Source organism: Hyperolius riggenbachi, chromosome 1 (genome assembly GCF_040937935.1).
Source record: "Hyperolius riggenbachi isolate aHypRig1 chromosome 1, aHypRig1.pri, whole genome shotgun sequence".
Classification (NCBI taxonomy): Eukaryota; Metazoa; Chordata; class Amphibia; order Anura; family Hyperoliidae; genus Hyperolius; species Hyperolius riggenbachi.
In genome coordinates this window covers 390651079-390675003 of record NC_090646.1, presented here as the reverse complement: position 1 = coordinate 390675003, position 23925 = coordinate 390651079, and the positions used below count along the sequence as shown (strand labels likewise).

The 23925-nt window shown below is 45.5% G+C and overlaps 1 protein-coding gene across 1 annotated transcript in view; it reads left to right on the top strand.

Moving 5' to 3' along the window:
- The window catches only part of LOC137520912 (cyclin-dependent kinase 4 inhibitor B-like), a 55553-nt gene extending 33318 nt beyond the window's left edge, over positions 1–22235 (top strand). The window contains exon 4 of the mRNA XM_068239538.1: positions 19833–22235. Within this exon, the coding sequence (XP_068095639.1) occupies positions 19833–20123 (291 nt within the window). The 3' untranslated portion in view covers positions 20124–22235. The remainder of the gene's footprint in view (positions 1–19832) is intronic.
- Positions 22236–23925: the final 1690 nt, after the last annotated feature.

Here is a 23925-nt window from a genome sequence, read left to right as displayed (position 1 = left end):
AATTTTGATTGGCCAGTTTTACCACCTCCATGTAGTATGAGGGCCAACAGACTTTGAACACTATGAAAGATTGCGTATATAAGCTCTCATACTAAGTGGTGTTAAAATTGGCCAATCAAAATTAGATGTGTGTATGTACTGAGTATTAAGCCCTGTACACGCTTTCAATTATGATTGGCTAATCCATGACCAATTTTACCTCCATGTATTATGAGAGTCAACAGATATTGCATATTATGAGCAAATTGTGACGGTAAACCCCATACTACATGAAGGTGGTAAAATTGGTCAGTGATTGGCCAACCATAACTGAATGTTTGTACAAGGCTTTAACCTGTCTCAATCAGTCTCTAGAGAATAATAAAAAAGACGTGCCATTTCTGCATTTTATAGATATAGTACCATTGTTATGCTGGGTACACACTATGAGATTTTCTGGCCGTTTTACTGTCAGATCGATTATTTCCAACATGGCCGATTGATCGGAAAATGCTCGGAAATCGATTGGAAAGGAAATCGGGCATGTTGGAAATAATTTATCTGACAGTAAATCGGCCAGAAAATCTCATAGTGTGTACCTAGCATTAGTTTTAAGCCAAGATTGTAGTGAAACTAGTCCTAGGTCTTGTTGTGGTTGTGTGTATTGCTGGAACACCGTGTAGACAAAACAGCTAATTTGGGTGCCACGCGGCACTTGCGATTTGGGTGTTGCCATAGGCCGTGATGTGAATTATGGCTATAGTGGCGCCTACTGTATAATTTGGGCGCCAGCAATAGCTGAAGCCCGAATTACGATATAAACAGGCAAAAGCCACAGCCCAAGTTACACCTCCATGTGAATAGTTAGGTTGTCGGTAAGAAAAGTATAGGCCAGTAGTTTAGCTATATCAGGGTGAGCCATCTTTCAGATTTACCCAGCGCTAAAAATTGCCTATGCCTCTGTGATATGTACGCTGTGTGTGGACCAAAAGTGGTGTGGGAGTGCCTGAGATCCTGAAGTGCTTCTTTCTGCGGGCTGCTAGTCCTAATTTTGGAGAAATGTCTCATTCATCTTAGACCATTAGTGCAGCAAGAAATGCATCAGTATGCAGTACCAGCATCCTAAAAATGTTACCAGCCACACCCACCAGTGACATGGAGGAAGCACAGTAAGGCCTAGTTCACATTATAAATCGCTAGCGCAATCGCTTTTGAAAGCGATTTTTCCCTTCGCTATCAAAGCAATTTACGCTTTGGTAAGCGCTTTTCTAAGCAATTTTTGTTTGGTGATTCTGTTTTTTTCCTCCTGACGTTAGTCAGGAAGTGAACGCTTTGACCTGGAACTGAATAAATACAATGTATTTATTCTTGAAAGTGCTTTGCGATTTCCCTATACTTTGTATTAAAGCGCAAATGCTGGAAATGGTGCAGGAGCCTCTTTTGCGATTGGAAAGAAAGCTCATCGATCATGTGAGAACACTGACATAGAGCAACATTGCACATTGCAGAAGCGCTTTTAAAACGATTTTTAAAAAAATCACCAGCGCTTAAAAAAACCCAAAACGCTCTTAGTGTGAACAAGCCCTTACTGCAGCAGACTCAAAAAGCTGCAAGGAAAAATGGGGAAAGGTTGCCTTTCTTTTTATAATTTGTACTTTTATGCCACTTTTTGCATTCCTTTTTTTCATGTATACCAATGAAGTTAATTTATATGAAATTGTACTGTATATAATTTTTTTCACACTCACGTGCAAATTTTCACATTTGGAATGAGAACGTTTGCATTTCCATTGACTTGCATTTTATGCGATTTTGCATGTCTGGTGCAAAAAAAACACGCACCCGTTTGCAGTTTAAAAAAAATAAATATGGGAAAGTTCGTACAAAAACGCAAGTCAAATGTGATGCCATTGATTTGTGTTAGTTATCAGGGATTTCAGTTACCCAGAAATTAACTGGAGTAATAATGAAGCTCACTCAGTCACCGATTCTTAACCACAATAGAAGACAATTACTTCACTCAAATTGTAACTAAAACAACCAGGGAAATTGCTTTGCTTGATTTGGTCATTTCAAAAAGACCAGATCAAGGCCGCCATCAGGGCAGTACAAGCAGTGGTGTTCAGGGCTAGATTTACCATAACCCACTGTAGCCGCATGCCTACACGCGCATGATAATAGAAAGGCGGCTCACTCCCCTACCTGAGCGCCTCTCTTCCTCCTTCCCTATGCAGAGTCCTGAGTAGAGTGTAAATGAGAGGTTACTTACCCAGCTCTCGGCATTCCACTGACCAGATCTCCCTTCATTAAGGGACAACTCAAGCCACTTAATACTGAGGGCAGGGGTGTAACAATAGACCCTGCAAGGGATGCCTCCGCAGGGGGGCCCAGAAGTCACAGGGGGCCCGTTGGGGGAAAAGTTTGAGAGACTGACAGCTGAAAGCATGGAGAGAAAAAAACGTATTCTGCTCTTGCACCGTTATTATATTGACTGCATGTGTCCAGCACACAGATAAGGAATCACACACACTTTGAAATTTGTACACTGTCCCTGCTCCCTAGGGTTCATAAAAACATCTGTCTCTCACTGCTGCAAGTTCTGATGACTTCATGTACAACCTTACAAACAAAGGAGTCACATTTTGAAAAAAAGTTGAAGACTGTCCCTTATTCAGCAATCACTCAGAAGAGATTTCTAGATTCTCATCACACACAGGCTAATGACCTTATGGTGTCTGATTACTTTTACAACACAGCGGAGTGGGTAAGATTGATGTCTGACTGTTGCTGCCTCATTGAGAGCTTGTTGTCTCATACTGAGTCCAAGATCCCGTAATGACAGTATCAATCAGTGACATTCTGAATGTTTTGCCAAAGTTACAATGAATACTATATCTTATGTTCAGCATGTCATTATTGTTCCTCCATATAGCATGTGCTCTCATGTAGTAAAATAATAAGGCTGTGTGTGTATGTATGTATGTACTGAGAGCAGAGCTGCAACGAGGAACTTGTAGGCTGCAAGGGGCTGGAGGAAGCCCCGGGCAAGTAGATCTGGGGGTAGCATAGATTGCCTGATGTTTCCTTTAAGTCTAGGTGTTTTTATCTGCATGGGGAAAACACATTGGTCCTCAGTTTTCCTGTGCAGTAAGCGAGGGGGGGGGGGGGGGGGGAGGGGGCCCATCCAAACTTTCTCAGGGGGCCCCATTCAAAGTTTCGCAGGGGGGCCCAGTGATGTCTAGTTACCCCCCTGACTGAGGGTACCGCTTGCTACCTAATACTTGGGGGCACCAGTAGCTACCTACACCAGGCAGGGAAGTAGGAGTAAGGTGACAGTTGAGCCAGCCAGCACACTTGTGGTACAGTTCGGCGGGGGTTTGTAGTTCCATGGAGGGCGAAGTCTAAGGGGCCAGGACATCTGTGCCTATAGGCTCCTGTGATATAAATCTGGGGCTGGTGGTAGATTTAACTCTACCCCACCTCCACCGTTAGGCCTCTTGCACACTGCAACTGATTCCGATTCAGATTCCGCTTTTTAATCAGTTTTTACATCCGATTCAGATTCCGATTTTCAGTTTGCTCCCTGCACACTGCAAATCGGAATCTGAATCGGATGTAAAAACTGATTAAAAAGCGGAATCTGAATCTGAATCGCTTGCAGTGTGCAAGAGGCCTCCACCCCATGCTCTATCTCTGCCCAGCTCCACCATTACTTCACCTCCGATCAGCTCTAACTCCCCCCCCCCCTTTGTTCAAACTCTGCCCCCAATCTGTCCATGTGATATGCAAGCTGTGTGTTGCCACAGGAGCAGGAAGCCCCAGCTACTGAATGTGTGCGCTGTGTAGTCCTGCAGATAATCCAGAGGGGGTTTTCGGAGCAGCAGACACAAGGCAAGTGAGTGGCTGGGTTGTGAGGAAAGGGGTCAGGGTGACATGATGGCTGCACCATTACGTGAGGACAGAAGGATGAAATTGTGACTGCGCTAGTCATAAGGGAGGAGGCAGGGATACTTTGTAGTTAGCCTGCTATGGGAGGTTAGGATGACATGTTGCTTGTACTAGTTACAACTATGTAAATAGGACTATTAGAAAGGGGAAGGCTGATATGGTGCTACACAGGGCAGTTTCTAGGTTAAAATGCACCCAGGGCGGGAGGAGGAGGGGCGGACGTCATGACGTGATCACGTGAGATGCGCCCGCTAGCCGTGGAGCCTGAGCCAGATACCAGCGAGTGTGACTGCCCGGCGTCCTAGTAGAGCCCCCGAATGAATTTTTATTAAGACCGACCTGGGAGCGAAGACTGTACGAGAGGAGACTAAACGGCAAAGCACTATAATCCAGGGGAAAACGCTAAAGGGGAACTGGCAGCCCCAGGAAGCCGAGACCCGGAAAGAGAGCTGACGCGGAGCTCAGCCCGGAAGATACGGGCTTGTATCTAAAACGGTCCTGGAGACAGGAAAAGCACAGTCTCGGGAGATATACAGCCTAAACGGCACACGGGGCTGAAATCCGGAAAACATACAGCAAAGCATAGTAGACGGTCGTGGTTCCCCCCAGGGCGAACGGTGAGTGATTGGGAAAGAGGTGCGGATAGCGCATTAACAAACATAAGGCCCCAGTAAAAACTGTACTCTGCCCCAACGTGTAATACTTTACAGACATCATGGCTGGGGGATCAAAGAAAAAAGGCACAGAACCTGGAACTGGGGCAGTGGGCCACGCTACAACAAATGCACCCAAGACACCGCAAGGGGGGCGACTGACTTTTTCGCCCCGATAGTAGCCAACAGTCCACGAGATAAAGTGGGGGAAAAGCAAAATCGAAATGATCTGAATGGGTCTCCGAACCCGCAAGTACAGAAGAAAACCGCAAGCCTAGAAGAAGTATTTCTAAAGACGCTACCCACAAAACAGGATCTGACGGAGCAGACCGAGAAGATCCTAATAGCCACGCATTCTGAGGTGGCAGGGCTACTAGAAGAAGTGACGGCAATTAATAACAGAACAGAACTAATAGAAACGGAGTTACAGAGAATTAAGATAACACTAGAGGAGCTACAACAAGAGAGACATAAACAAGCAACACTTAATAGAGCTTTGTGCACACAACTGGAGGACATACAAAATCGCTCTAGACGTTATAATATCAGGATCAAAGGCCTTCAGGAATCAGTAGAGGCTGGGAAATTGCAGGAGGTTGCCCAAGGGATCTTTAATAAGCTTCTGAAAAGGCCAGAGGACCAGGCAATTCTGATAGACAGGATTCATCGCATCTCAAGACCATCACTAAAGATAGGGGAAAGAGAACGCGATGTGATCTGCCGCCTTCATTATTATACGGAGAAGGAGGCGATAATGACAGCGGCTTGGAGGAACCCGGAGATCTCCTATGAAGGAAAAGCAATCCAGATCTACCAAGACCTATCTGTATCAACCCTGCAACAGAGGAGGGCCCTTAAGCCAGTGACACAGGCTCTGCAGAAGGAAAACATGACATACAGATGGGGGCATCCATTTTCGTTGCATATTAGAAAAGGAGCGTTATCTTTTACTCTGAGGAACCCAGATGAATTGCCAGACTTATTCAGGGTAATGGACATTGCACCAGTGTCGGTCACGGACTGGGATCCTGAGGGGATCGTAATGGGTAAGACGCGGAAAAACCGCTGAAGAAAAAGAGACTGGTGATATAGGAGTATCCCAATAGTTTCTCCCTCATGAATAGATATAGAGCATAATGACAGAACTAAAATACTTTTACCCTTGATAAGGGAGAAAACCATCCGTGAAAAGTTAGAGACTAAACCCTTGGTGGGAATTGAGAAAAAGATAGTAGAAAAGAGGAAAAGGGGGGAATGGGTCAGGAATGGACTAATAAGGGGTGTGAGTAGATTAGGAGTACAACTACTATAAGAATGGTTAGATTTCATTGTACAAGCGACAGTCATCTGGGGAATAATACAGATAAAGGACATGGGGTAAGGGAGACACACATTATGATTAAGTGAATGGTCACTGTATAGAGGGGGAAGGGATCTATAATTAGGGGTTGGGATTGGGTGAGGCGGGTAAGGGGAGGGGGTAGACGGGGTGGAAGGGTGGGGAAGGAGGGCTTTTTGTATGGAAGCGGGGGGAGGGTAAGGGTAGAGAGGCTTAAATCACACTAAAATATGTGATGAATTGCAATGTGTATAACCAATTAATGGGGGGTATCACAGTAGGGGAGAATTAAGGGTTAAGGGTAAGGATAGAGAGGTTTAAATCACACTAAAATACGTGATGAATTGCAATGTGTATAACCAATTAATGGGGGGTATCACAGTAAGGGAGAGTAGTGGGGAGCCTTAGAGTGCCCCCCCGACACACATGCTCACTTGCAGGGGAAAGGGGTTTTTAACTAGAGTAGTGGAGACACTGAGATAAGAAATAAAAGGTGTATATAAATAACAAGGGAGGAGTTCAAATACGTTTACCGGGTGGGTATTTCACAGTAAGGAGAATAGGGGACATGGGTCGGGGGCTCACTGGGGAGCCCCCCGACCTATGCCCCTTCAGGGGGGGGGGGGACTGAAGATCTGGGACATGGGTCGGGGGTTCACTGCGGTGCCCCCCGACCCATGCCCCCTTGGGGGGGGAGGGGGCTGTACTTTGGGGAGATGGGTCGGGGGTTCACTGCGGTGCCCCCCGACCCATGCCCCCAGGGGAGGAAGGGGGGGGGGGGGGGGAGTAGTGTTTGGCTGCGACTGTATAGTGGAACTGGAGTGTTAACAGGGAAAAATGTTTTTGGGTTTTTGGGAATTAATGTGGACCGTACTCTGAAAATACGGGTAGTACCTTATTAAATATACTGATATAAGGATAAACCCAAGAAAGATCTAAGCCTGACCCATCTCCCTGGACCCAAGGGATAGTGATAGATAATTAGAAATAGGGTGGAAATGTGGAATGTAGAAAAATAGGGGATGGTTAGGGAGAAGATGAGGGAGGAAGGAGGAGCTGGACAGTCATTAAGGAAATGGAGGGGCTCTGCTCCACGGAGGGGTGGATCATGTCTAGTCCTGATGGGTCGACCCCGGCCTCCAGAGGGCTTAGAGCCCTATAAAAGGCAAGGTAGAGAACCTCGCCAGAAGAGAGTAATTCTCAAATACGCCCTAATTGGGGTGAGTGGACGACGTCCACTACAATCAGGAAGACAGTCTATACTGTTTCTTTTTAAATCACATATGATGTGGGCTTTTTCTTCATTCTATTCTATCTGTATTTTCTCTGTCCGGTATCATACTACCTCCCTACTGATCCCAAATAAAAGTAAAAGTGGAAGCATGGAGAGTAATAAAAAACGATTATATTTCCCACCTTAATTTACTTTCCCTAAACGTCCATGGTCTCAATGTCCCAGAGAGGAGGTCGATGCTACCACAGAAACTCCATAAATCACAGACACAGATAGCGTTTATTTAAGAGACACACTTTAAAGGGGAAGAACACCCGAGAATCACAAATAGGAGATTCCCCATAGCTTACTATAGTAATAACCCGGAGTCTAAGAGCAGAGCAGTAGCGATAGTGATTGCAAATGGTATAAGGTTAGAAGAAATAGAGATTAATAAAGATATACAGGGCAGATATTTGTTGATAAAGGGGATGTTTGACCGGAGGAGGATGACATTGGGGGTCATATATGCACCAAATTCAGGGCAGGTGGGGTTCCTTGAACAGTTTTTAAATAAACTAGACGAATTCTCAGAGGGTACAATTGTCTTGGCGGGAGACTTAAATCTGGTATTGGACCCATCCATAGACTCCTCAGCAGGAAGGACCTCCCTGACTAAGGGAGCGATCCAGAGAATTAAAAGAGCTTTAGTAAAACGACAATTAATTGACATCTGGAGACTTCAACATCCCACTGAGAGAGATTACACTTTTTTTTCCTACCCCCATAATTCCTATTGACGAATAGATTATTTTTTCATATCACATAATTTACTATCAGAAGAAATTGAAACTACAATAGAAAATAGCACAATCTCTGACCACTCCTCTATTAGACTGAGCTTAGGGTACAGGACGAGAAGGAGTGGCCCATGGAATTGGAGACTAAATGATGCTCTCCTGAAGAATGAGGAAATAAAGGGGAAAATCCTAAGGGAAATAAAACAGTATTTTGAAGAAAATGATAGAGAGGGGATAGCACCCATGGTTTTATGGGAAGCACATAAATCAGTAATAAGAGGGATCTTTATTAGAGAGGGGAGCAGACTAAAGAAAGAACGAGAAAAGGAGATAGCAAAATGCTTATCTGAAATTGAAAGACTAGAGTCCCAACATAAAAACACCCTGTCAAAAAAGGTACTGGAAGAATTAACTCAGAACAGAGAAAAGCTTAAAAATATCTTATTTAAGAAAGCTAAATATGCAGCATCGAGATGTAAGAGAAATTATTATGAATTTGGAAATAAGGGTGGTCGATTGTTAGCTAGAACATTAAAACAACAACAGGTCTCTAATTATGTTCCCTTTTTATGTGATAATCGGGGGCAAAAACATTATAGAAATGAGTCGTTAACAAGGATGTTTAGTACATACTATGGTGGGCTGTATGGGATCGAGGGGGACCCTCGGGGGGGTAGGGAGAGAATGGAGGAATATGTCGCGGCCTCGGGCATGGGAAGATTGGATCCTATAAAGGTGAGTAATATGGAAGAGATGATTTCAAGAGAGGAGTTGGTGGGGGCTCTGGGGCAAATGTCAGGGGGGAAGGCCCCGGGACCAGTGGCGGCGCCACACTGGGGCTTACCCAGGCTTAAGCCCCAGCTGTCAACCTCTTAGCCCCCCTTAAAGCCACCCCGACGGCAGGCCGTGGCTGCGCGGTTCAGAACGTCGGAACTTGGAAGGAAGGAGGAGGAGGAAGAGGGCTGGCCTGTCAGACGTCCCTGCCTGTAATTATACTGACAGGTGCAGCCAGGCACAGTCAGAGCAGCCCGCAAGGGGAGGGGACATTCGGGGCAGTTAAATTTGAGTCACGTCACGTGACGACGTCCGTCACGTGACACTCACGTAGTGTGCAGCGCGCTCAGTCTCCCCTTCGCCTGGCTCGCACAGCTTCAGAGAGAAGCTTGCCACTTTCGCTCCGTCCAACCAACAGCCGTTGTAGGTGGCAGCAGCACCGGGGACTCAGTGCAGCCAGCCACACCAGACTAGACCAGACTGTGTCACTACTAGTGACTCGAGGTGGGGTAGGCAGCCAACTTGAATGATTTTTTTTTTGGGAGGGGGGGGGGGGCGGCATGTGATGCTGATGTGACATGTGAGCCTGGGGCTCCCAGACCCAGACCACCACCAGCCAGGCCTGAGCCTCCCTCTCTCTCTCTGTCTCCCCTCTACTCCCCAACCCACCCCTCACCACCACCAGCCCGGCCTGAGCCTGAGGCTCCCAGACCCAGCCCACCACCAGCTAGGACTGAGCCTCCCTCCCCCTCTCTCTCTGTCTCCCCTCTACTCCCCAACCCACCCCTCACCACCACCAGCCAGGCCTGAGCCTGGGGCCTCCCTCTCTCTCTGCCTCCCCTCTACTCCCCAACCCACCCCTCACCACCCAGGCCTGAGCCTGGGGCTCCCAGACCCAGCCCACCACCAGCCAGGCCTGAGCCTGGGGCCTCCCTCCCTCCCTCTCTGTCTCCCCTCTACTTCCCAACCCACCCCTCACCACCACCAGCCAGGCCTGAGCTGGGGGCCTCCCTCTCTCTCTCTCTGTCTCCCCTCTACTACCCAACCCACCCCTCACCACCACCAGCCAGGCCTGAGCCTGGGGCTCCCAGACCCAGCCCACCACCAGCCAGGCCTGAGCCTGGGGCCTCCCTCCCTCTCTCTCTCTGTCTCCCCTCTACTCTTCAACCCACCCCACACCACCACCAGCCAGGCCTGAGCCTGGGGCCTCCAGCACACCACCAGGCAGGCCAGAGCTGCCCTGGGGCCCCCATCCCACCACTACCACCACTAGCAAGGCCTGAGCCTGGGGCCTCCAGCCCACCACCAGGCAAGCCAGAGCTGCCCTGGGGCCCCCAGCCCACCGCCACCAGCCAGGTCTCAGGCCTCCAGCCCACCACCAGCCAGGCCTGAGGTGCCCTGGGGCCCCCAGCCCACCATCACTAGCCTGACTACATATACTGGGGACAGCTATACGCCTGGCTACATATATTGGGGACACTGGCTGTCTGTCATTATGTGCATTAACTGGTGAAACGCTGTCTCTCATTACATGCATTTACTGGGGAAACGCTGTCTGTCATTACGTACATTAACTGGCGAAAAGCTGTCTCTTATGTGCATTTACTGCAGAAACGCTGTCTGTCATTACGTGCATTTACTGGTGAAAAGCTGTCTCTTATGTGCATTTAATGGGAAAACGCTGTCTGTTATTACATGCATTTACTGGGGAAAAGCTGTCTGTCATTACGTGCATTTACTGGTGAAAAGCTGTCTGTCATTACGTGCGTTAGCTGGTGAAAAGCTGTCTCTTATGTGCATTTACTGGTGAAAAGCTGTCCCTTATGTGCATTAACTGGTGAAAAGCTGTCTCTTATGTGCATTTACTGGGAAAATGCTGTCTGTCATTATGTGCATGAACTGGTGAAAAGTTGTCCCTTATGTGCATTTACTGTGGAAACGCAGTCTGTCATTATGTGCATTAACTGGTGAAAAGCTGTCCCTTATGTGCATTTACTGCGGAAACGCAGTCTATCATTATGTGAATTAACTGGTGAAAAGCTGTCTCTTATGTGCATTTAATGGGGAAACTGTCTGTCATTACATGCATTAACTGGTGAAAAGCTGTCTCTTATGTGCATTTAATGGGGAAACGCTGTCTGTCATTACGTGCATTAACTGCTGAAAAGCTGATTCTTATGTGCATTTACTGGTGAAAGGCTACCTGTCATTATGTGCGTTTTCTTCATTTTTTTTTCCATGTAACTACGTTAGCTGGTACAACTACATTAGTTAGCCCCGCCCACATGACATCATGACCACGCCCAATTTTTCGCCGCGGCAATTCCCCCCCCCCCCCCCCCCCAAGCCCGGCCTGCCAGCCTTCGTGCCCCCTTTGAGCACCCCCAAAAATCTGAAGCTGGAGCCGCCACTGCCCGGGACCAGACGGATTCTCATTGGAATACTTTAAGGACTTCAGGGATATACTGGAACCCTTCTGGTTGAGAGCCAACACAAAGGAGGGAAAGAAGGGACAATTTGGCCAGGAGTCCCTGGTTTCACATGTCTCTGTTATCCTGAAGGAGGGGAAAGACCCCTTCTCTTGTACGGGATATAGACCCATACCTCTATTAAATATTGACTTGAAAGTCTTTGCAAAAATCATGGCAAATAGATTAACAACTGGTATGAGGGATTTGATACATTTTGACAAAGTAGGGTTCATACAGGGGAGGGAGGCACGTGATAATACAATTAGATCATTGGATGGAATACAATGGGTGGGATCCTCACCTGACCCTGTGATATTATTATCCACAGATGCCGAAAAAGCCTTCGACAGGGTCAGGTGGGGATTCATTGAGGTGGTATTGAGACATATTGGATTGGGGGAAAATATGAGGGCATGGATATTGGCTATGTATGGAAATCTATCAGCAAGGATCAAGGTAAATGGGGAATTATCCCAGCCTATTAGAATAAAAAATGGGACTCGATAGGGGTGCCCATTATCCCCCCTGATATTTGCCCTTACCTTGGAACCCTTCCTTAGAACAGTTCGAAAGAACACTGACATATCAGGGGTCAAGATAGGCTCGATGGAACAGAAGGTCGCCGCTTATGCAGACGATCTTTTGTTCTATCTAACGAAACCTAGGTTGGCATTACGTAATCTCCTCAAGGCTTTTGGGGAATATGGTACTCTATCAAACCTAAAAATAAATTGGGATAAGTGTGAAGCTCTAGCGATAGGAATGAAGAAGGAGGAGATCAAGAGCATTAGGGAAAATTTCCCTTTTAAATGGCAACACGACTCATTAAAATACCTGGGAATTAAATTAGCAACAAACGTAGTGGAGACAGCAAAAATAAATTATATCCCAATGTTGAACAAATTTAGAAAGGATCTGGAAAAATGGGGTAAGTTAAGACTTTCTTGGTTTGGCAGGATCAACGTTTTAAAGATGAATATTATGCCAAGGCTGCTGTATGTCTTCCAGGCTCTCCCTCTCCCCCTCCCCAGAGGGTTCCTGAATGGGGTTCGAGGGGCTTTCCTTGATTTCATCTGGCAATCTAAGACAGCAAGAATAAAATTTGCTTTACTATCCCAAACAAAAGAAAGAGGCGTATTAGCGGCACCAGACCCCCAGAGATATTATAAGGCGGCGATCCTAACGAGGATAGTGGATTGGTGTAGAAATGGGGAAAATAAACAGTGGGTGGCACTGGAGAGGGAGCTTTTTGGGGGGCCTCTAGACGCTGTACCGTGGTTGACGTATGTACCCGAATGTCATCGTATTAAGGGACGATTGATCGAGCATACACTAAAAGTATTGAATAAAATCCGTAAAATAAAAGATATATCACCACATCCCTCCCTCTTGATGCCAATTCTGGGAAATAAAAAATTCCAATGGGGATATTATAAGGAGAACTGTAGCCAATGGAGGAGGGGTGGGAAATTAAAGATCCACACCTTAATAAAGCAACAAAAGTGGAGAGATGAGGAGGAGGTAGCATCTCAGTTAGGTGTGGAGAAAGTAGACACTTGGAGTCTGAACCAATTTAGACATTTTGCACTCTCTATGGGGAATAAGTAGGAACTCTCCCGGGATTTGACACAATTTGAGAAACTATGTGAGGATAAGGGACAATTAAAGGGAACTTTAGCAAGAATATATAAATGTTTGGGAGAAGAAATAGACTATACTCAGAAATATAAAGTTAGGTGGGAGAAGGACTTGGGTAGAGAGCTATCACAACAACAATGGAAGAGGATAATTAGAATGAGTCATGCAGCCTTAACCTCAACAAGGATTCAAGAGTCAGGATATAAAATAATCATGCGGTGGTACTACACGCCAGAGAAATTAAATAGAATATATGGGGTAGAATCAGCATGCTGGAGGTGTAGACAGGAAAAGGGAGATTTACTACATATTATGTGGAGCTGTGGAGGCTTGACTCCTTTCTGGGACATAGTAAAACAGATAATACAGAAATTGGCAGATATACCGGCCTCTGGAGACCCAAGTATATACCTACTCCATTTAAATGGGGAAGAGAAGAGAAGATATAAAGGCTCATTGGGGATGCACCTGATAAATGCAGCTAGGATTGTAATCTGCAGGAAATGGAAAACGCAAGTAGCCCCTTCAATAAAAGAATGGATGGAGGAAATAGATCACACTCAAAAAATGGAGGATCTATCAAGTATATTGTATGGGCGAGAGGAGACGAAATGGGATAGGTGGCTAGAATTCAGGTGCACAGAGGAATATAGAGAGAGAAGAGATGAAGTAGAATGAGGACCAACCAGGGATGGACCTTGGACGGAAATGAGGGGACTTTACTTTAATTTAATTAGAAAAGGAAGAGGAGGATGGAAGTAGAGGCGAGTAGAGGGACGGTACGGAGGGGTAGGATACCACTTTGACACATGGTGGGTGTACTAATACACCATTTTCAGTTCTTTTCTTTATTCTTCTTTAACTGTTTCTTGGTGTTGGATCTTATGAAATTGAGGGTATCTAATCCGAGGGGGACAGATAGGGGAAGGGGGTGAGAGATGGCCCTCCCCTAAGGAAGTAATAGGATTGGGGGAACGGAGACCCTAACCCCAGAATAAAAAAAACTGGTACAGTGGAGGAGGGTCAGGCTTAGGAGATATTAAAAAAGAATAGAGAGAAAGTTAATAGGGAAGGAGGATACAGGTTAAGTGAATTAAGATTGTAATAGCCCTAAAGTCGCCGCTCGGGCGGGATACCATTGTGTTTTTGTAATTTATTGAGAAAAAGGGTTTTTTTTATGAAGGATTGTAAAATGTTTTGTCAAATTCTCTAAAATATTTGGATAAATAAAGAATAAAAAAAAAAATGCACCCAGGGCAAGGGTGTAAAAATTGCGCCCCCCCACGGAGCCAGGTATACGTGCCCGTAGTATTGGTTAGCCAGATCAAGTTGCACTCAGTATAGGTAGCCAGCCATAGGTCCCCCCAGTATAGGTAGTCAGGCCTAGGTGCCCCAGTATAGTTGCCCCCAGTATAGGTTAGCCAGGTAGGTGCCTCCAGTATAGGTTAGATAGGTAGGTGCCCCTAGTACAGGTTAGCTAGGTGGGTGCCTCTAATATAGGGAGTCAGAATAGTTGCCCCCAGCATAGGTTAGATAGGTAGGTGCCCCCAGTATAGGTTAGATAGGTAGGTGCCTCCAATGTAGGAAGCCAGTATAGTTGCCACCAGTATAGGCTAGCTAGGTAGGTAGGTAGGTGCCCCCAATACAGGTTAGATAGGTAGGTGCCCCCAGTATAGGTTAGATAGGTAGGTGCCCCCAGTATAGATTAGATAGGTAGCTGCCCCCCAGTATAGGTTAGATTGGTAGCTGCCCCCCAGTATATGTTAGATTGGTAGCTGCCCCAGTATAGGTTAGATAGGTAGCTGCCCCAGTATAGGTTAGATAGGTAGCTGCCCCCCAGTATGGGTTAGATAGGTAGGTGCCCCCCAGTATAGGTTAGATTAGGTAGGTGCCCTCCAGTATAGGTTAGATTAGGTAGCTGTCCCCCAGTGTGGTTAGATTAGGTAGGTGCCCCCCAGTATAGGTTAGATAGGTAGCTGCCCCCCAGTATAGTTAGGTACCCGCCCGCCCCCCCATAATGGAGTGGGGAGTCAGCCGCGGGCAGGGCAGCCCAACCTCTCCCTCCCTTCGTCTCCGCGGGCCGCCCTTCCCCCTCCGAGTCTGACTGCAGAGTGAGCGCAGGGAAGAGCTGTATACAGACAGCAACTCACCTGCCTGCGTTCCAATCGTCGCTCACACGCCACTGGTCTCCTCCTCTGCCCAGCCGCTGATATACACACACTGCTTCCTGCAGGAAGCAGTGTGTGTATAAGCGGCTAGGCAGAGGAGGAGACCAGTGGCGAGTGAGCGACGATTGGAACGCAGGCAGGTGAGTTGCTGTCTGTATACAGCTCTTCCCTGCGCTCACTCTGCAGTCAGACTCGGAGGGGGGAGCACGGAGGGCGGCCTGCGGAGAGGAAGGGATAGGTCGGGCTGCCCTCCCCGCGGCTGACTCCCCCTCCATTACAGCGCCCCTACTCCTTCAGTGCTCAGGGCGGCCGCACGTCCCTAGAAACGGGCCTGGTGCTACACTGTTATGGGAAGGGGTGGTAAGTGGGGGCAGGGTGACGTGCCGGTGGGGAGAGGTTTCATAGTGGCTTTTACTACATTCATCTTGACACTTAACAGAGTTTTGAGCAAGGGGAAAAATACCATGAATTTTAAGATGCCCATACAATAATCAATTTTCCCTAGCAGATTTGATCACTGTGATCGAATCTGCAGGAGATCGTTGCCCTAACATGGCTGATCAATCAGAATTTTGATTGATTTCAGGCTGAAATTGATCCAAATATTTGATTGGTCCAGACACAAGATCTTGCTGGAAAGGGGGTAAGGCCGGAAAGTGGTGGCTGCATATTGACTGGAGCCCAGAGCCTGTGACTATTCCCCCCCCCCCTCCCCCAAGGTCTCAGCAGTAGTGGTCCCAGAAGCGGAGCAAACTCACCTGTCCCGCTACTGATCCTTCCAGTCTGTGTCCCTCTGTCTCTATCTCTGCAATAGCCTCTTCTCCGTGACCTGTCGGCATGTCACCTGAGTACATAAATGCAGTGGGTCACAGAGAACGGGAGGCAACGGAGATGGAGAGGGAAGGACAGAGACTGATGGAAAGTGCTGGCTGGACAGGTGAGTTTGCTCCAGTACCGTGAGTGCTCTGCAGGGGCCCTGGGAGACCACTATAGCTTGGGGGAGATCTGGGGAGCCTGTCAGTCAGCAAATATGAGATGAAAAATGATCTTTTAGGCTAAATTCACAGTGGCCAGTTACATTATGTATGCGTTATGAGTGTGAACTGCAATGGAGACTAGACATATACTTTAACCACTTTACCCCCCCCCTGTACGAATTTCTCCGTCCCTTTTTCCATCCTTTAACCCCCAGGGACGGAGAAATCCGTACTTTCCGCGCTCCCGCTCGTAAACACGCCACCCGCCGCTAGTAAACACGCCAGCTCGCCCGAAGATCAATGAACGGGAAAATCCATTCCCGTTCGTTGATCTAAGCCCCGCAATGATCCGCTGCTCTCCGATGGGCAGCGCGATAATTGTGAAAAAAAACAAACACTCACAGCCTCCTAGTACTTCCTGCGAGCGTCCGGAAGGACGCTCGCAGATCGCAATAAACAAAGTTACTGTTGCCATCTTGTGGCCAAATAGTAAAACTACACCCTAAGCTTTTTTTTACATAGAAATAAATTAGTGTTACACAAAAAATTAACTCATTACCTCCCACACTCCCCATTTTTTTTTTTTTTGTAATTAAATTTTTTTTTAAAAAATTACAATTAAAAAAAAATACATAAATAGTTACCTTAGGCACTGAACTTTTCAAATATTTATGTCAAGAGGGTAGAACACTGTTACTTTATAAACTACGGGCTTGTAATTAGGGATGGACGCAAAACTGAAAAACATGCACCTTTATTTCCAAATAAAATATCAGCGCCAAACATTGCGATAGGGACATAATGTAAACGTTTTTTATAACCGGGACAAAAGGGCAAATAAATTTCATGGGTTTTAATTACAGTAGTGTGCATTATTTAAAAAACTATAATGGCCGAAAAATGAAAAATAATTTTTTTCCCACATTTTTCCTATTTTCCCATTAAAACACATTTAGAATAAAATAATTCTTGGCATAATGTCCCACCTAAAGAAAGCCTAATTGGTGGCTGAAAAAACAAGATATAGTTCATTTCATTGTGATAAGTAATGATAAAGTTATAGACGAATGAATGGAAGGAGCGCTGAAAGGTGAAAATTGCTCTGGTGCTCTGAGGGTAAAACCCCTCAGTGGTGAAGATAAAGCCTGCAAGCAGCGAGTTACAATAATGTGATCAGTTACAACGCAGCACTGTGAACTGCCCCATAAACTGGTATGGGCAGCCTGTGAGTTGACAAGCAGAATTATTCTGCAACAAAACTGAGCACTGTGAACCTAACCTTAGACGAAAACTCAGAAGAAAAAGTTAATTGCATTTGGGCCTCAGAGTTATGCAAGCTTAATTCCATAGCCCCATACAGGATCTGTTTATTTTCTCTGATGTTTATAATAGTAGGATTTAACTCTGCTTAGACAACATTAGCAGAAAGATGCTTCGATTACTTTAGAGTTCTGTGCAACTTTCTACTACCGTAGTACAGGCCTGCCACCACAGGTGAGAAGCTACTCTGCCAAAGACTCTCCAGGGAGCACAGTTAGATTAAGAGGTGTTTGGGGGGCAGCAGCTGACTCAGGGACCTTGGGGGAATTTTGGATGCAACAAAGGGCCACTAATGCCGCTTTCTGGTCGTGAGGTCTGCTGGGGGACCCTCTGGTTAATTTTGCCCAGAGGCCCCATTGTTACTAAAATTGTCCCTGCAAAGAAGATACCTAAAGGTGGCCACACACGATACAATAAAATGATCTGATTTTACAGCAATTCAATAAATATGATCAAATTCACCGAAAAAAATCGAAAGCTTTTTTTTCATTCGACTGAAAAATCTGATCGTATTTACAGTTTTTTTTATCGATCTGAAAGGCTGGAATTTTTTCTTCAATTTTTCTAAAGATTGTATGATGTGTGTTAGTTTGGCAATTTATTAATCTACACACCTTAGCAATTTTCTCAGATTTTCCAAAATTTGTTATCTTAATTGGGGAAAAATTGAACATAGGTGTGTGGTACATTGGTCCTATTTTTGAAATGTTACAATCAGTCAGAAAAATTGGTTGCAATTCTTAAATTGAACAGATATTTAAAAAAATTGTATGGTGTGCGGCCACCTTTACATAGACAAGCAAGACAGACAAAGTCCTCAGAGAAGATACCCAAGATAGGTAGAAAGGCCTGGAGCTGAGACACAGAATTGTGTATCTTTTGCATATAAATACTGAAATCAAAACGCTCATTGATTGTCCAAGACCATGCACATAGCTGGATACAAGTAGAGCATCAAAGAGTCAGGTGCCTCAAGATAAAAATTTTTAAGAGAAGGTAATGTCGCCAGCTACTTTCCTGTGGCCTCTTCCAGCTCTCTGAAGCCCTTCTGGTCCCTTGCTGTCATTCTGCGCTGCTACATCAGCCGCTCTTCCCCTCTGAAAGCTGCCTGTGCTGCCCTGTGCCTTCTCCATTTCACTCCCACAGCTGGCAGCATTAGTAAGTAAAAATTGCTACTGTGCATACGCAGAACACTCCCAGACACGGGAGCGTGATTGAAGAGGCACAGGGCAGAGCATGTGTCGCGGCCAGCGACTGGTGGACTCCGCCAGCTTTAGGACAGGACAGCGGCTGAACAGAGCAGTGTGGAATGACAGTGAGGGCACAGAGGGACTTCAAGGGGCCAGAAGAAGCCCTAGGTAAGTTAAACTAGCCAGATTCATTTCACTTGAAATTCCCTTTTAAGGGAGGGACAATAGATAGAAAGAGGATAGGGAAAGTGAAGCAGAGAGAGGGGAGAGTGGGATAGAGGAATGGGAGAGAGTGATAAGTGTGGGAAAGTAGAGGGTGGACTCAAAAGAGGGGAAAAAAAAAGAGGGTAAAAACTCAGGAGAGATAAAAAAAAAAAGGGGGGGGCAGATAAAGAGGAACAGGAGGGAAAGACTAGGTTGAAATGGAGGAATCTCTTCACCAGTCCCGTTTGGTGGGGACATGTGTAAACATACCAATATGCTGCACTGTTTAGAAAAGAGAGGGCAGACAGTGGATAGCACATGCTGGGAGGGAGAGAGAAGACAGAATAGGAAAGGCAAATAATCCTCTTATCTTGTCCAGAGCTCCCTCTCTCTGCTCCATTAACTTCACACATGGCTGTCAGCGTCACTTCAGCTGTGTGGCCAGCGTAATGGTAACGCGGCTAGCTAAATATTCGTCATGGGAAGGAGCCAGGATGTGCGGCGGAGCATTGACTCGGACCTTGCTGGGAGGGAGGGGTGATTATCTGATTATTTATGCGCCCCATTGGAGGTGAGTGACAAGGGGCGCCTATAGCAGCTGCCCCATGTGCACCCCTCTAGATACGCGTCTGAGTATAAGTCTCATAGAGACAGGAAGAAAAACAAAAGAGCAAGAACCATAAGGCCTCTTTCACATCTAACAACGCGTGCAGGAGCCGTTCTCCTGCGCGCGTTGAATAGCCTGCGGCGTGTTGTCGGGAATCTGCGGTGCAACGCAATCAGCGGTGGTAGCTGTAATTGAACCCAATGGGAAAACGACGGCTCCCAGCGGGTCGACGCTCCTGGGTGCGTCAAACCGAAATGCAGCGTCGGGTGTGAAAGGTAAAATGAAAGTCTATGGACTTTGTTGTTGAATCGCAGGAAAAGGGCTCTGGTGTGAAAGAGCCCTAATAGTTAAGAAAAATCAGAGTGCCTGATGGCACAGAGACTGGTCTGCAGTGTCAAATACTCAGGACAGACCAAGAAGGATGGGGTTGCATTTCAATTTAGCTGTTTTTGTAAAATGTCAATGCTATACAATTGCATAATAGTAATAATAAGAATAATGATAGCTGTTATTCTCAATATCTCTTCCAATCTGTTTCTCCTGCAATGCAGGTAATGATGAAGAGCAGTCCAAAGATGGCCATGCTTCTCTTGGAGTATCGTGCAGACCCCAACATCAGAGATTCAGGCACTGGCAGGTCTATAGTTCATGATGTGGCCTGTGAAGGATGTATGGATACCCTCATTGTACTTCTGGATGGAGGAGCTGATATTAACATAAAGGATAAGGGGGGTTTTCTGCCAATGGAGCTCGCCCCTGAAAGCATAGTGGCAGACTTACAAACAATGGGTATTCTGAGTGCTAAGAAACAGCTTGTAATGCAAGATACTATGGGAAGATGAATTTCTGCTTATAAATACATTTTATAACAGGGTTTTTTTTTTTAATAATAATGAATGCATTTTATCTTACCATAAAACCTTTTATTTTGTATTGGATATTTGCCCAGTAAAGAATCAAAATTTGGTTGTGTACTTTAAAATGTGCCTATTAATGGTCATACTCCGATCATTCAAGTCAAAAGAGAAGATTGTTTTTACCCATCCACGACATTAAAGGAACCATACTAATCCCAGGTCATGACCTATACCTTTAGTCTCCTGTTCTTGGCAGAACTGATTAACTTTTTGTGTGGACTTTTCCTGTACACCAGCAAATGTCCCTCTTCACATTCTAGAGAACTATGCAATTCTTCTGCACAACTGTAGGTGGAACTCTGTGAACATTCCAAGACATTACATGATCACCGTTCAGGAAGGCATGCTTTTGCCTTCAGTGAAGCCTGGAACCCACTAGCAGAGCTTTTCTAAGCGCTGGTGATTTGAAAAGCTCTTGTTAATGTAATGCTATGGGTGTGATCCTGCTTGAGGGATGTGATTTTTTCAAAATTTCCCATAGCATTACAATAGCAAGAGTGTTTCAAATTACATGCACTTAGAAAAGAGCTGCTAGTGGGTCCCAGGCCTGATTGCTAGACCATTGTTGCTCACAGCTTGTGAATCTGGTCATTCAGTCCTTGCTTCCTGATCCCTGTAGCTGGTTATCTGACTCCCTGGTATCAATCTTCTGCCTGCCTATCCTTTTTCTGCTTTTTTTTAATAATTTTTTTTTTATATTCTGGTATTTGATCCTAGGGCTAAGCTTGTCCAACTACTCGTGCCTGCTGCTGTGTTTTGTGTGCTCTGTGCTTTGAATATATTTGCTGTATTTAGTTGGTTAGTGTTGATGCTAAGGATTGTGGTACACCATGTGTTGGCTGTATTTGTTATATGTATATATTGCTCTCTTGTAATAAATTAATTGTTCACTTTCAAAACAATTGTGTAGACCTCAGTATTAGGGGTGGCCCTGCTTAGGAGAACTCCTGGAGAAGCATGTGATCAGTTTGATCAGCTGAGAGATTTGTAAGGTTATGATTTGCTGCTCCTGATCATGTGTTAAACCAGGAAGTCATCACAGCAAATCAAGACCTTTACAAATCTGTCAGCTGATCAAACTGATCACAAGCTTCTCCATGTGTTCTCCTAATCTGGGCCATCCCTACTCAGTATTTTCTCTGCTTACATAATGATCTAACCCTACCTAACAATTTAGATCATGGAAATTCTGCTGGCTCACCTGTTTTTTTTACCATGAATTTAAACATGAATCCGGCGGATATCTATTACTATGGTGTATTAGCTGAAGATGACAGAGATATCTGTTTTCAGCAGATTTCAGGTTTCTCCAGAAAGGACATCAGGTATTTAATTCACGTCATAGAGGAGTTTATTCAGCAAAAAGCGTTGTTAGTATCAGATGTGCAGTATTTGTTGTAGCCTCTTGGAAATCAAAGATCAGACTAGATCAACTAAAAGGCATTTTGATCAGCCATTTAATCAAGACGACATAGAAGCTCTGAATAAAGTGTTTGAGTGTGACAGGAAGCGTTTCTTTGGTTATTACACTAAGAAAGATAAGAACATTGTGCAAACCTGTGCCAAGTATCTCCAGTCACTAATTGATTTCAGAATAAGCAAATCAGAAACTACTTTGTGGTTATCTGCCTAGCAGAAAACGTTATTTTCTTGCTCTTTATTTCATTCCATGCCAGCCAAATATTAGGCTTATTTACATTTTACCAATGAACAGATCAATATTGATTATGGTTATCAGAAGAGTGATAGAAAAGGGTTTTTGAATTATACACTAAGCAGGGTGAAGAGTTTGTAACTAGTTGCATGTGTGCAGTTGAATCTCTGGTTAATAATGGACTTTCAATGCAAGTGTGAATCAGCTTCTGTTTAAATTGCTACCTAAAATCACAAACACTGGTCCACATGACAGTCCAGGGGCCCCAGGTCTCTCTCACTCGCTGGGGCCCCCAAACCACCATGCGACACCTAGAGGAAAGTGTTGGCAAGCCCTGGACCTCTCACCTCCAGGGAACTCACCCCACCACCTCTAAACTGAATGCCAACTGCACAAAAACACAATTGCTAACTTCCAGCTAGAGCAATATCCTGCCTCTATCTGGCCAGCAGACGCCAGTCAGCCAATCAGGTGTACTGTCATACACCCTTTGCTTGCTGTACCGAATCTAGCAGGAATTACATAAATTAGCATTCAGGTGGGAGGCTTCGGTTGGACGCAATCGTGAATTGCATCGTTTACAGGGACGCCCCGTGTAGGCACAACTCCCACACGGTCCCCTCCCTAACCACTCACCTGTCAACTGCATCCTAGAAGCTGCAAAAAATTTTTTTAAAAGTGGGAGATGTGCCTACACGGGGCGTCCCTGTAAACGATGCAATTCACGATTGCGTCCAACCGAAGCCTCCCACCTGAATGCTAATTTATGTAATTCCTGCTAGATTCGGTACAGCAAGCAAAGGGTGTATGACAGTACACCTGATTGGCTGACTGGCGTCTGCTGGCCAGATAGAGGCAGGATATTGCTCTAGCTGGAAGTTAGCAATTGTGTTTTTGTAAATTGCTACCTAGCAAGAAATCCTGTCCTCTTGCTTACACTCTCTGCCTTCTTGTGTTGACCCTTTCTATAACTCTAACCATGGCCAGTTTCCTTCATATATACGTTGCCCAAAGCAACCCATTCCAAGGACTTTGTTGTATCAGTAATCAGTACCCGTAGACCTCTTTGCAAACCACTGTGAGATCCTCACCTTTCATTTGCCTGCTACTGTTATTCAGAAGACTTCCATTCCTAGACCTACAGCCATTAGATCTTCATGCTTGCTCAAAAAACTAATTATATACCCAAAAAGAAGCATAAATGATTCCCAATTTCAACAATTCAACATGTACCGTCTACCTTGCAATCTGGATCAACTAACAGCATCCTGCAACTCTGCCATTCTGCATAGGATCAAAGCTCACAACCCAGTCATCTTGCACAGGATCAAAGCCTGGCTGCAACCCAGACATCCTGCACAGATTTAGAGCCTTCTATTTAATCAACAAAGACTTTGCAAACCCCTGTCCTCTTACCAGAGATCGTGCATGCTCCTTCCCATTTGCCTGAGGAACTGCATATTTTTACTCAATTATCAGAGACTTTAAACGCTTCCACCTTGCTGCCAACAAGTTTGCATGCTTCTGAGCCTGGAATTTTTCATGCTCTAGATCTGTTCTCAGAGACTATACTAAAGCCTGCCAGCAGAGCCCCTGCCTACCAGTCCAGCAGAGGTCCTGCCAGTTGCTCAGCCAAAGTTCCAGCCATTCCTCAGTTGACGGCCCAGCCAATGTCATAGTCCTCTGCTTCTATATATTTGGATATGTTTGCTGTATTTAGTTAGTTAGGGTTGATTCTGGTGCACCGTGTGTTGGCTATATTTTTTATATGTACAGTACATATTGCTCACTTGTAATAAACTCATTCACTTTCAAAACAATTGTGCAGATCTCAGTATTTCCTTGCAAGTAATCTTCTGCTCTTGTTCAGTCATGATAACAATCTGCATGCACAAATCATTACAAACCAATACAGAAACCAGTTGCAATTGTGTGTATGAACAATTCTCCATGCCGATCGACCAAGTCTTTAAGAAATCTATCGATAATGTGATCATGCATGACCAATTGGAGCCCCCTCTTCAGGCCATCACCAACCTCCCTCAACAGGTGTGACCACTCCCCCTGTCCTCC